The sequence below is a fragment of the Carassius gibelio genome, chromosome B16, assembly GCF_023724105.1.
Source record: "Carassius gibelio isolate Cgi1373 ecotype wild population from Czech Republic chromosome B16, carGib1.2-hapl.c, whole genome shotgun sequence".
Taxonomy (NCBI): domain Eukaryota; kingdom Metazoa; phylum Chordata; class Actinopteri; order Cypriniformes; family Cyprinidae; genus Carassius; species Carassius gibelio.
Genome location: NC_068411.1, coordinates 16,000,941 through 16,014,581, shown reverse-complemented (window position 1 = coordinate 16,014,581; position 13,641 = coordinate 16,000,941). Strand labels below are relative to the sequence as shown.

At 38.3% G+C, this 13,641-nt stretch overlaps 1 protein-coding gene across 2 annotated transcripts in view; it reads left to right on the top strand.

The window, feature by feature from the left end:
• Positions 1–13,641, top strand: part of LOC127975378 (protein capicua homolog) — a 49,295-nt gene that overhangs the window by 1,021 nt on the left and 34,633 nt on the right. For both annotated transcript variants that reach the window (XM_052579412.1, XM_052579414.1), the window contains exon 2: positions 9,381–13,226. In XM_052579412.1, coding sequence (XP_052435372.1) covers positions 9,482–13,226 — 3,745 coding nt within the window. In that variant the 5' untranslated portion in view covers positions 9,381–9,481. The remainder of the gene's footprint in view (positions 1–9,380; positions 13,227–13,641) is intronic.

Here is a 13,641-nt window from a genome sequence, read left to right as displayed (position 1 = left end):
TCACCTCATAGTCCAATACATGTCGTAATACGTCCTTATGGAATTTTAAAAGAGCCTTTCATCCAGACTGCAGTTTTATAATCAGTGCATATTGCAATTGATATTTTTAAAAGTATCATTCAGTCCTAACGGGCCTTCTTGAATAGAGCCGTGTTGACACAAGTGGGTTTTTCATGTCACACACTCCTGAGATTTTGTCTTTAGCTTCAGAGATGCACGTAAATATGATGCACTCTGCTGTTAAAGAGTGTCTGCATAATAATGGCTCAGTTTTCCTGCATTAACACCATCAGTCAAATCATTTTTCATCAGGTCTTGTGTGCCACTTTGCATGCTTTTAGTATTGGTAGATGTTTTCCACTGAGGACTTTTGCTCTTTTGGGTCATGTTGGATAAATGAGTGATATTCTTCCGTGGTGGGGTGTTGATAGGATGTTGTTTTGGGCAGCCTTGAGTCTACGTCACTCACTACATGTACTGCTTCAGCATTCATACAGCTCGTCTGGCACATTCTTTATCGGTAGTGTTTTGCTACTGATTTCAAATTGTTTGAACTCTTTTGCAGGGAATTTCTGCACGGCTGCTGATTTTTCAAAGTGTGAGGCATGTGTCCCTGATGCCCCTTTGCTGTGCGCTCGTCTCTTGAGTTTCTCCATGTTTTTGCTGTTTCATGTGTGTGACTGTAACACCCCCTTGGTGACCCACTTTAAAATCCAAGTAAAGCAGGTAATATAGTTGGAAGTGGTCGGGCTTGGGGAGGAAGGAAGTCAAAGCACCCATGCATGCCCCTGAGCTGCACGACACTGCACCGCTGCAGCCCTGCATCCTTCTGTATGCCCCAGAATGCACATTTGCAGAATAATCTGTGAATGAGCACAAATCAGCGTCGATACGCAATGTGTTGTGTGGCGTGGGCAGATCGTTGACTTGAAAATCATAAACATTGTGGTGTATGGCACTATCGTGGATTGGATTTATTGTTATGTTTATTTGGTAATCCACATTTTTTGCATGTTTATTTTGCTCCGTAACACTGTGGTGGAGCGATGCACTGTAAGACTTATTCTCCAATTAAATCCAAATAGTGTGACAGGATGGCATACTGGCATCACAACTGCGTGTGAGTCTGTGTCCCCCTTTTCTGTCGCACATCAGTCTGAATATATAAGATAGGTGCTTTATTGACCCCTGAGGGGAAACGGTGTATAGATGTATGGTTGTGTTTTGGTTTGAGCATATAGTCTTTGGCACAAACAGTTGCTCCACTGACAACTGGTTCACAGTCAGCAGTGTGTGTGTGTGTGTGTGTGTGTGTGAGATCTTGCATGTTTTTGCTCGGTACTGGTGTGTGACGCATCGTGTGTTCTAGGCTTTATATATTTTTAAAAATAGATCATTGTGCAATATTGCTCTCTTAATCATGGTGGCTTAACTCTTAGTATTCAATTTATTATATCACCTTTTAATCTGGAAACTGAAATATGTTCTGGCTCATTTGATTCACCTTAATAAATGCATAGCCTGTGTGCATAATGACTATAAGTGAAAAGGAAAAAAAAACAAATGGATTCGTTGAGCCTTATAAACAGGAAATATTTATTATTAATTCTGAAATCATTTGACCTTTAAGGATCAAAGTAGTTGTTCAGTGACAGCTGAACGTATCTAGTCCATTTATCAACTGAAGTCAAGTATAGTTTTGAAGTGGATTAAGGTTGTACTGAACAGCAGTTGTTGGCCTGAGGATGAGGATGGCAGGTTTTACATCGATGTTCACGTAGACTTGTATAACACAGCAAGGTGTTCAGCTGAAAACCCTCCGCTCAGAGCGTGTGCTTGGATTGGACCTCTGTCATTTGGCTGGCGTCAGAGTTTTTCTTGCTTTAGTTAGACCTTAAATACAGGTATCATGCTGATATCTAAAATGCAGAGGCTTCGTTTGACCAGCTGTAGACACATACATAAGGAGTCAGAGCTGTCACAGTCACGGGAAGTGGACCTAGGATTAGCTGAATGTGCGTGTAGTTTTGCACGACTGTTGTGGCACAAAAGACATATCTGAATGTATGGATGTTATATAGTTTATCAGTTGTAATTCATTATTAATTTCCAAATTTGCTAATCTGTTTACTTATAATTTAACACATAGATGCATGTCACAGATTGCTGTGGTCTCATGTTTGATTTTTGTGATGCCAGTATTATTTAGACTAGAATTATATAATATATAAGAACAAAAATGTGGTAACACTTTAGAATAGGTAATACCTATTAGTTGCTTATTAGTATGCATATTACTACAATATTAGCCATGTATTAGTGCTAATTAAGAACATATGAATGCCTTTTTACTTGACCTTATTCTACATCCCTAATCTTAAGCAATACCTAAACCTAACAACTACCTTACTAACTATTAATAAGCAGCAAATTAAGAATTTATTGAGAGAAATGTTGTAGGTAATATTTAACAAGTGTTACCTATTCTAAAGTGTTACCAAAATTTTTTTTTTAAGGTACTTAATAACTACTCCTCCACTAGTCCACTAGACTGCATTTTACACACACACACGCACACACACACACACACACACACATCATTAGATAGGAATTTACTGTTGAATGCTGAAGTATTAAAGCAATGAAATATATTGCAACTATAAACTTGATGCATGCAACTTTTAGACAAGCCAACTTGTGGTGTACTAGTTCTATTATCACTTACAACTTGGCAAGTTGTCAAGTGCGTTCATTTAATCTAGTTCATGCAGATTTGAAAAGCAGCATGAAAAGCTAAATTCTGTGTGAAATGCCTTAGATGATTGTGATTTTAATGATCAAATGAAATTTACTGGTTCAAATTCATGAGAAGTAAAAATTTGGCTGAATAGTGATCAAGTAAAAGTAAAAGGGCCACATGTTTTCTAGATTGTAGGTTGTGCAGTTTGACATCATCCATGGGGTTTTCAGTTTCCTGAGCAGGAATTTCTAGAAGCTGCAGGGATCTCTGAATGTATGCAAACGTAGTAACACATTTTAAAAACACACTTAAGCTTCGCTGAGAAGATTATATATGATACATTTTCAGATCATGGGCATGGCATAATTTGTCGAATTCTGTCAACCATAAACAACAAGTTGGAAAATCGTTTGCAGTATACTAAAATATATACACACTTGAGGGTTATGTTTCTCTACATCAGTTAAGCAACAACTTTGCTTATCATATATTAAAAATAGACCAAGGACAAGGAAGACATAGCCATGTTCAGGATTTATTGGTTAAAAGATTATAATACACTTACAATCAAATTATAGCTAATTGCTTAGGATATTGCAGCTATGCTTTTAAGAACAATATTTATTAACATGAATGCTATGTATCCCCTCAATTTTTTTTACAGACTTTATTGTGTGTTTGTTTCATTAAATTTAATTGGTATGCTTGGTGACTCTAACTGAATATAAACCTCTAGAATAATGTTAGCAAATTACACAACCAGCTGTGGTTGGAGATTCACACCATAATTTGTATGTTATATAATTTATTGTGAATATTGTTTTTGTGCATTTACTGAAATAAGTAGTAAAACAGTGTATTGAGGAGAAATTGCCAGTGAGCACAGCAAACATTTGTGGCATCATATTTCTTTTTTTGAAGATCGATCATGTAGTATGAGATTGGTCTAATTTCTTTATTTTAAGCGTTCTTAGTGTGTGGATCCTTATTTACTTACAATTATTTCTTTTTGACCTCCGTGTCAAAAAAGACACTCACACTTTATGGTTTCAAATTCGCGAGACTTTCTGACTCCTCATCAGGGGGAATACAAGGGAAAACATGTTATTAAATTACCAACCTATGCTGAGGTCAGAAAATAGCTGATAATAGTGGAATTGACTCTGAATGTTGGCTTGATTGCTGACTCATACATTGTGTTCTGATAAGTGCATCCAAGTAATTCAAATTATTTAGCAATTACTAAAATGACATGCTGTCACACTATCTCAGAAGCCTTCTCACAAACATATTTTCAGAAATATCAGAAACAGTGTGCATAGTGATGCAAAGATCCTGAATTTTGAATTAAGCGTACTAACAATGTTTTCTGTATAATATTCCATGTAGTAACCAGGAAGGAAATCTCTCTCCATTGCAAATAAACAGTTTAAGGTCAGTAGGAACGGTGGGTGGGGTGTCTCCTGGAATGAGTCAAAGAATTCCCTAATTCTCCTTTTAAAGCCATCTCTCACAGGAAAATCCTTTGTGTGTGTAGTTTGTGTGGGAGTGTCTGTTTGCAGGTTATTTGTGAGTAGGTGGGAGTGTTGAATAGTAGAGAGAGTGAGAAACTGAGTGAAGAGCAGTGTTAATTTCGTTGACGAAGACTATGACGAAATATATTCGTCAACTAACCTTTTTCACGGACGAAAACTAAATAAAAACTAAATAAAAAGTCAGATATGATGACGAAAAACGTGACGAAATATAACTGACACTTTAGTCAACGAATAAAAATGAGACGAAAATATATGGGAGGGACGAATGGAGAAGAGATCCAATCAGAGCGAATCTTTGAGGGTAGGTTGATCTATGCAGAAGCAGCCGAGCCATTTTAAAAAGCTGCGGCAAATGCAAGCGCAACAGCTAAACAAAGCAGCAGTTACACAGCAAAGAGAACAAAGATGAGTTTGCAGAAATTCGCACAGTTTCGAGGACGTTTTCATAACAGTTTAGTTGTTTACACAGGGAACTACACTGCGACCTTTTGAAATGCCATTGCGACCCAAATTATTATGGGTTCGTAAATGTATCACTGATTATTTTTGTACCTACTTATGTGTAATGCTATGTTTTAATATGAGCATTTATTAAAACAGAAATGTGTATTTTAAGAATACGTTTTATAACGTGCTCCAAGCATTCAACACATCAAGTTGGCTTCAGCCCCGCGCTGCGGGAAAGTTGAACTGAGCTGAGCAGCTGGTGACTCGCGCAACACTGAACCGAGCTCTCGTTCAGGACGTTTGCGTCCTCCTGCACCCTGAACGAACAAATACAAATCGCATTTTAAATAAACATTAGAAAAAGTGCGAAAAGTGAAAGAGCTCAATTCAGCAGCGTGGTGTTCTGGTGTTCAGGGAGCAAGCAGAGACGCGTCTCAAAGTCTTCTTGCTTTTGTACCGACAACAAATACATACTAAATATGTCGAAATACCCGTCTTGGAAAGTGTGTTCGAAAAAGTCTGTAGTTATGTCTTCAGTGAAAGTAAAGAGTTGGAAATCGGATGCGTATCTTTATAATGGATCCATTTGTCTCTTAAAGTGACCGCGCCTAATTTACTAGCTCTGCTGTCAGTGTCTTTAATGTATGAAAATGAAAGTAAATCACTCACTGCTCTTGATTGAATTACTTTGTAGTTTTAACAAGAATTTATCCAAAGTCAATCCAAAAATCAGATAGAATAGATTATATTGTTTTACTAGTGTCTAAAAAATACAAAAAATAAAAATAAATGTATTACGGAGCTGAGCATGTTTTGCTTAAGTGTTTCTTTCTTTAATTGCTAATGCAACCTTTTCACACCACAGACTGAACCAAATTAAGCATTTCATCCGACATTATCAAGATGAATTTGTTGTTCTGACACAGTTTAACCCTGAGTTATTGTCATATTTTATTACCAATTTCTAAACTACAGCAAATAAACTGTGATATTGTAAGAAACGTTGAAGGTGTCTGAATACATTTTGGTTTGATTGTGTATTATATTTTACAGTGAAGACTATGCAGTGCTATTTTAAATGAACAAAAACAAACTTGTGAAAATGTAAACTTTGTGTAAATAGCACAAATAAAGAATGAACATACAATACAAATATAATATAGGTGGTTGTCTATTTCAATAATATTGTACTTCATCTTGAAAGAATGTCATATGCATTGCATATCATTCAGGACGAATGCATATCTTTTTCAGAGAGCATGTATATTTTTCATTGAGAGCAGGCCTTATGTTTATTTTATAAATACCATTCCATAACAGACTGATGGAAACATTTAGTCAAGTCAACAAAGTTGACTTTGTTCTACTAAAAAAAAACTAGACTAAGACTAAAAGACTTAAGACTAGACTAAGACTAAAACTCTTATGATATTTAGTCGACTAAAACTAGACTAAGACTAAAACATTTCAGATGACTAAAATGTGACTAAAACTAAATGGTGTGTTATTCAAAAGACTAAGACTAAGACTAAATCCGAATTCGCTGTCAAAATTAACACTGGTGAAGAGGAGTGTGATTTCACACACGTGTTTCTGTGTACGAATGAATAAGGACAGGCTGGTAAAGGGGGGCTGGCTTAAAATGCATTTTATGTGTAGAGGAGTGAATGTTTGTGTTTTTCTCTTGCTGAATTCTCAGCCTGAATTTCCACATGTTTGTGCATTGCAGCATGACAGCAGATGCTAAATATGTCTGTTTTGTTTGTGTGATATTGCAGTGTGGGTATGGGAAAAGAGGCATCCACAGAATCCCAATCCGTTACATGCACATGGGTGCTATATATCCCCCTAACATCATTTTGATACTCAGACTTTTTATTGTGAGATATGTATTCACAGAAAATTCATAATCATGAGTCAGTGAATTGTGCACACATTGATTGTTGATTTGGCATATCTACTATGTAGATATTACAGTTTTTTTTTTTTGAAGACACTTAAGAAAAGGCAAATATGCAAAATATAGCAGCTAACATGAATTAAAGTAACCACATGTCTTGACTAATGCAACAAAATACAAGGCTTAAATATGCTATCAAATCCAGTTATCTTGATTTTGGAATGTGGGGATAAAATTCAGGATTTTTTTATCGTGGATTTATTTTAGTCTAGATTTTTTTTTTTTTTTGAGAGGGTTACATTCTTTTGAATGTGGATATGGATGTAAAAGCAACTTTACACTCTTGGATTAACTCGTTTTTAATGGTACAATGTTTAATTAATGGGTGCCAACTATGGATAAATAATTTAATTATTTTTTATACTAAGTACAATGTGTTGTATATAATTATTTTTTTTTATTTTCAAATAAAATACATAGTTTTTTTGCACTTATGATTTGTTGACTTTATTTAAAATGTCTAATGTTTATTTAAAACCTTCTTCTTTTTTGGAAAACTGTGAAGTTCTGTGTCCGCTAATTCATGTCACTCTAAAAAAGTATAATGTACCAAAATTAAACCGATTGGACAAATATTTACATTTTTTACTTATGTGGATATATTTTCTTATGGGGCCTTGTGACTTTCTCTCTGACAATGTCATTTATGCCACCTATCTACCACATACCACCTTCTCTTGGTTTGATGGAAAACTGATGAATCTTTTATTTTATTTTTTTATTCAGTAATATAAAAATTATATTTTAATAGACCCAAATATTTTTTTCCTTCAATAGAATGTTATAACCTTGACTTACAAATTCTATAAAATTGACCTTCTCCTACAAATTTCACAAAAAATAAAATGTTATGTACTTTTTTAAATGTTTTCCCATATGGCACTGAAAATTATAGCACAGGTTCAAGCCTAGGAAAAAAAATACTTAGAAAGACTTAGGCCCAATCCCAATTCTATTTTATACCCCTTCCCCTACCCCTCAGCCTACCCCTTCCCCTTGTCCCTTGAAACACAGTGTCAAGGGGTAGGGGAGAAAATATTTCCCTAAGGATTGGAACACCACTACCATGACGTCACACGCCATTATTCATCGTCTAGCACACACATATGCTGGTGTGCATTAGAGCCTTTAATTATCGTTCTGTATTAATGAGCTGCACACGCGCAGCTCACACCTCCAGGAGAAAATAAACTTGCTCATTGCATGATTCAGATATTCTTGTAAATATTACAAACTATTAGTATGATCGCTCTTTTGCGGCTGAAGTAAGTAAAAAAATGTTTGCGCGGGTTTCGAACACGCGCTAAAAGACAGCACGTCTCGCCACAAGACAAAAGTCACTAACCACCGAGCTACCGGTCTACACAGAATCAGCTCCAGATCGGACTACTGTGGTTTAATTATAAACACTATCGATAACTCATATTTACCATAGTAAAACATGGTACATTTTAGTATGATCGAAGATACAAAAATTCTTCCAGAACAGACTTGTATATGTGCATTCCCAGAAGAGATGAGAAATGGATTCGTGTTCAGCACCACAAAAAGAACATAAAGTGTCAATATCAGGAAACATCTTTTTTAAGTAAAGCTTCACATGATAGAAAAGATGAAGTAATTTTTAAGACACATCCTTAACCTTATTGGTTATTAAGTATTTAGATGACAAAGTCCACACTATGATTATTAAATAATTATTTATTACCGTCGACTGTGAGTGACGTCACTTCTCAATGCAAACACGCCCAATAAAATGGCCCCACCCCTGTCACTTGATTGACAGGTTTCCGTGTAGACGTTGGAAATTCAAATACAAAAGGAATTGCGATTCCATTTGAGTTTTGGCAGTTTACATGCACAGTGCAGAGAGAGTGAAAAGGCAAATGTGTAATTAATATTGCTATTTAAATGTGACAGGCTCATAGCTCGTAAGATATTGGAAACACAATTGCAAATGGACTTTGCATTTCCATTTTAAATTTGGCAGACACTGTGCGTTCGCTTAAATGAAAATGCAAAGGTAATGCCCGATTTGCATTTGCGTTTGGATTATGTCACATTTTATGTGTCAACAAATTGAAAACGCAATTGCAAATAAAATTTGCGATTCCTTTTGAATAATGTCCGCAATATCATTCCATACAAAGGGTTTATTTTTTGTAGGTGAATTCTGTTAAATAAAATATCTCGCTTGGCATTGAACTTTGAGCTTTAGAATTTTACAGATATTATTTATACTCTAACAACAACATTACACACTAACTAAAGTTTATGGGATCACGAAGAACAGGACCTTTAACTGTACATGAATTTTGATTAACCAGTCTTGTTTTCAGAAAAGTACTTGGTGTACTGGAGAGAGTGTGTCCTTTGCTGAAGATTTCCTCATTGTAAATATTCTTTTTTAAATTTGTTGTTGCAACTTGTTTGCGCTATTCATAAGCACACTCAAGGTCTGCTGGTTTTCAGTAGACTTGTATGCTATTTAAATAATGTTGATATCTAAACATCTGTGTAAATATAAACATTAAATGACTTTTTTTTTAATACACCTTTTTGTGCACAAAGCACTACTGTTTCTGTTTGAACACATTAACAAAGATGGAGCAATATCTTCCGATTTGTTCTATATTGACATAAAGGAAATTTCTATTTATTTGTTTCTCTCTCACTTTTTTCCTTCTTGTTATAGGTTGTTGTGAGGAGAAGTAAAAGAAACCTCGAAAGCCAATTAAACAGGAGAAAAGAAAGAAGAAAAAATAAGAGAAAGAAGTAGTTGCCGCACTACAAAAGATGAGGACACCAAAGAAACAGAGAGGACGCTCTCCTTTATCAACAAGAGCAAAAGGAGCAAGAAAACGAGGGGGCAAACTTGAAGGACATTCACAGACAACACCGCCTGGACCTTCAGACCAGAAATACACTCCATCCAAAGAAGATAGCTCTCAGGACAAGCATATCAAGTGTAGCAACATTCTTAACAGTGAAGGGTTAAAAGAGCAAATTAGAGAAAGAACAATGGAAACATCAAAATCTGAAGAGAATACAGTAATAGTGAGTAAGGCAAAAAGCCCCAGGAAGGTTAACACTAAGAGTTTAACAGATAATACAGACTCAATCAAGATAGCCAGCAACGCACATGAAAATTCACATAGTAATAGCACAGACATCTGTAACACAAACACACAAAACTTTACTAGCACAAACAGTAAAGGTAGCAACCAACATGCAAACAGCATTGCTAGCAATACACAAAACACAAATACTACAGCCAACAGTTTAAATAAAAATAACTCTTTGAGTGCCAACCACACTTCTACCACACACTCCAGTCGAAAAACAGCCACTTTCAAAGCCAGGGTGCCCAAGAAGAAATACATGTATGAACATCAAGCTTTCAGTACCTCTCCCATCAGGTCTACCCCTGTCCAACTCACTATTCATAGCAATCATCGAAGTTCTCCACAGAACTCTCTTTCTCAAAGCACTACTCTTATGGTCAGAAATGATTTAGCTAAATCAGATATTTCTGATCTGAACAATAGTGGGAATGATAGGAGAGAAATGGGAAAAATAGCAAGCACAGAAACTCCAAAAGAAGATAGATCTAAGGGTGATATGTTGAAAAGTGAGGTACCTTCCGAAGGAGAAAAGGTGGTCCAAAAGGTGGAAGTAGATGGATATGGGGAGCAAGCCCCAAATTCTGTGCGCTCATCTTCCACAGACACAGCCAGTGAACACTCTGTGGACCTGGAGGTCCCTGAGCCCTCTTGTGTGCAGAAAAATTCAGGGAAACATGTAAGAACGTCAAGAAGATTCAACCTCTCCAACAACTCAAACCTGTCTGTTCTCTTGTCCCCAAAACACACACAAATTGAACATGGAGGGTCTGTAACAATAGCAGAAGCACTAGCTAAAGGACTGAAAAACCAAAGGGTGCTAGCACGTAGACGACCAAGAACTCATTTAAATGAAGATGAGAAGGTGATCAAAGAATATGTATTTATCTGTGGTGTGGTACGTGGGTCCAGTAGAGAGCAGCTGAATGTAGAGTTGCAGATTAATGGGGAGGGGACACTGCTATCATATCCATTTCATACATTAGTAAGTCGCCCACACCAACCCATCGACCTCATTTTAGACTCCCCACCCCCAGGAAATGAACTTGTGGAGGTTGGGACGCATGTTTGTGTGCCTTACGAAGGAGATAAAGGTGAAGAGTGGTACAAAGAAGGTGTGGTTGCTCAGGTAGACTCTCATTCAGCTTGCCCCTACATGGTGCTTTTGCAGGAGCAGGAGAAAGAGAGGTGCAACAATGAGGATATGCAACAGACATCAAGTACAAAGACTGTATGGGTTAACCGTCAGAACTTGCGCCTCCTTGTTCCACCATGGGATGGGGTTATGAGAGAGAAAGAACGGGAGGAGAGAGAAGACAGAGAGGAGATAGAAGTGGAGAGAGAGCTATGTCAGTTAAGTGAGGGAATAGATCTGGTAAGTGCAGGCCCTCCCAGGGAGAACTGCAGATTCCCTTCTCCAGACACAGGGGTTCATCACTTTGGAAGCACACATATTTCATCTTCCACTTCACCAGCAATTGTTATGGTAGCAAACAATATGTATAGTTTAGGAACTAGGAGAGAGGATGATGGAACTCAGAATAGGGAAAGATTTAGAGAAAGAGAACACGAGCGAAAGCAACTGCAGACTCCAGAGGTGGACATGGAGGTTTTGCGGCTTAACATGGCACCACACAGAGATGGTGGAGGACCCATATTCTCAGGGGGACCAAAAGCAGGTGTGCCTAATCAGCACAGACAAATTCTTTCCAAACCTCCTGGTTATCCAAGTCCCATTACAGTGGTGCGAGGCATCACCAGGACCTCTTTAGGAAGTCCACAGCCCACCTCTTCACCTACAGTTTCAGGGTCTGACGGAGGTATCTCTCACCCTATGCCACCCTCTGTGCCTCCTTCCCCCGGCTCCAGAGTTTCTTTGACACCTCTGGAAAAGACTCCTTCACAGACCTTCACCCCAATTCCAGGGAGTTCTGCCTCTTCTTCTGCTTCTTCCTCAAGATCAAGGACACCATTGTCAGCTGCCCAACAGAAATACAAGAAAGGCGATGTGGTTTGTACACCCAATGGGATACGTAAGAAGTTCAATGGGAAGCAATGGCGCCGCTTGTGCTCACGAGAAGGTTGTATGAAAGAGTCCCAGCGTCGTGGCTATTGTTCTCGTCACCTCTCCATGCGTACCAAAGAAATGGAGGGAGCGGTGGGAGAGAGAGGGAGCGGAGGAGGTGGAGAGAGTAGCTCGGGGACCGTGACCCCTTCAGATCTGCGGGGTCGTGCTAGCAGTGAATTTGACTGGGATGAGACTTCTCGCGACAGTAGTGAGACAAGCAGCCGAGGTACTGACTCTCGTCCACGTCTTGGCTTGCCATCACTGCTTCCTCAAGACTTCTCTCGTTTTGACTTTGACGAATGTGAGGCTGCAACAATGCTGGTATCCCTGGGCTCAAGGTCTGTAACGCCCTCATTCTCACCGATTTCAAATCAGTCCCCATTCTCACCTACACCTTCCCCATCAGCTTCGCCACTTTTTGGCTTTCACCCTGCAAATTTCAGTCCTATTACTGCCTCTCCGGTCTTGCCTCCTCGCCGCCACAAACACCCCAGTGGTACCAACAGTGGTGTCCCAAAACATGGAACAGGAGGCACAGAGAGGGAGAAAGACAGACACTTGTCTGGTATTGTGTCATCCTTACACACCAATCTAACCTTCACTGTACCTATGAGCCCAGGCAAACGCAGGACGGATGCGCCACCTCCCCCGGCTCCACTGTTGCAGGAATATGACAAACACAATCAGGAACAAAGCTGTCGTGACCCTTCTATTGTAACAAATCTCTGCATTATCTCTCCTCAGACCACTATTGTCATGCACCCCCAAAGACTGCCTTCAACCACTGCCTCTTCTCCACCCACTTCTCCCCTAAGCTTAGAATCAGGTTCACAATGTACAGTCTCCCAGCAGCCTTTGAGAGACTCTCCAGTAATAGTGAGAAATCCTGAGGTTCCTTTAATAAAGTTTACAGAACTACCACTGGCCAGAGTTGCAGAGGTGGACAGGACCAGTTCCACAGAAAACAGCCAAACTGGTGTGCATTCAGAGACAGGGCTACAGGTTCCTGTTCCAATTAACGCTGCTTCCACTAATGGATCTGTCTTACTGCAGAATCCCACCTCAACTCTTGTTCTAGTATCTACTACCTCTTCCATTCCAAACCCAACCCCTGCAGGTCTACCTACGCAATCCAGCACCACATTAGCCTGCATATCAGTGTCTAGCCCTGTCCCAGGGCCAGGTCTCATTGGTGCGGGTGATGGAGGGGGAGATAAGAGTGGCCAAGTGACACTGCAGCAGCCTGTCCCTTGTCACCCTGCTCCTACTGCCCTGCTGCCGCTCATACTTCCCACAGAGACCTTGCATCCTGTGCCATGCAAAGACATCATCATGGGGCGACCTGGAACTGGTAAGAGAATTCTATATTTATATTCAGTGCTAACACCAGTGTTTAAATTGTGATTTCCTGGAGACGTTACATAATAATAAAAGATGCCATGTTAGACTAAGTAAATGGAAATTTAAAAATGAAACAATTTAAAGAATAAGGATGCACTTTTATTTGTCAATTTTGTGTATGCACACAAAATGTCAAAACAGATTGAATATAATTTTTATTCGTTTACTTTTTTTAGTTGCTCTTCTTTAAATTATGTAACTTAAGTAACAAAACTATTTTACATATTAAGTTTTTTATTAAAGTAAAATAAAGGAATAGTTCACTTAAAAATGTAATTTTCTTCATCATTTTCTCAGCCTCATGTTGTTCCAAACCTGTATTAAAAAAATGCATGAATACTTTTTTTGTAGTGTTGAATCAATGA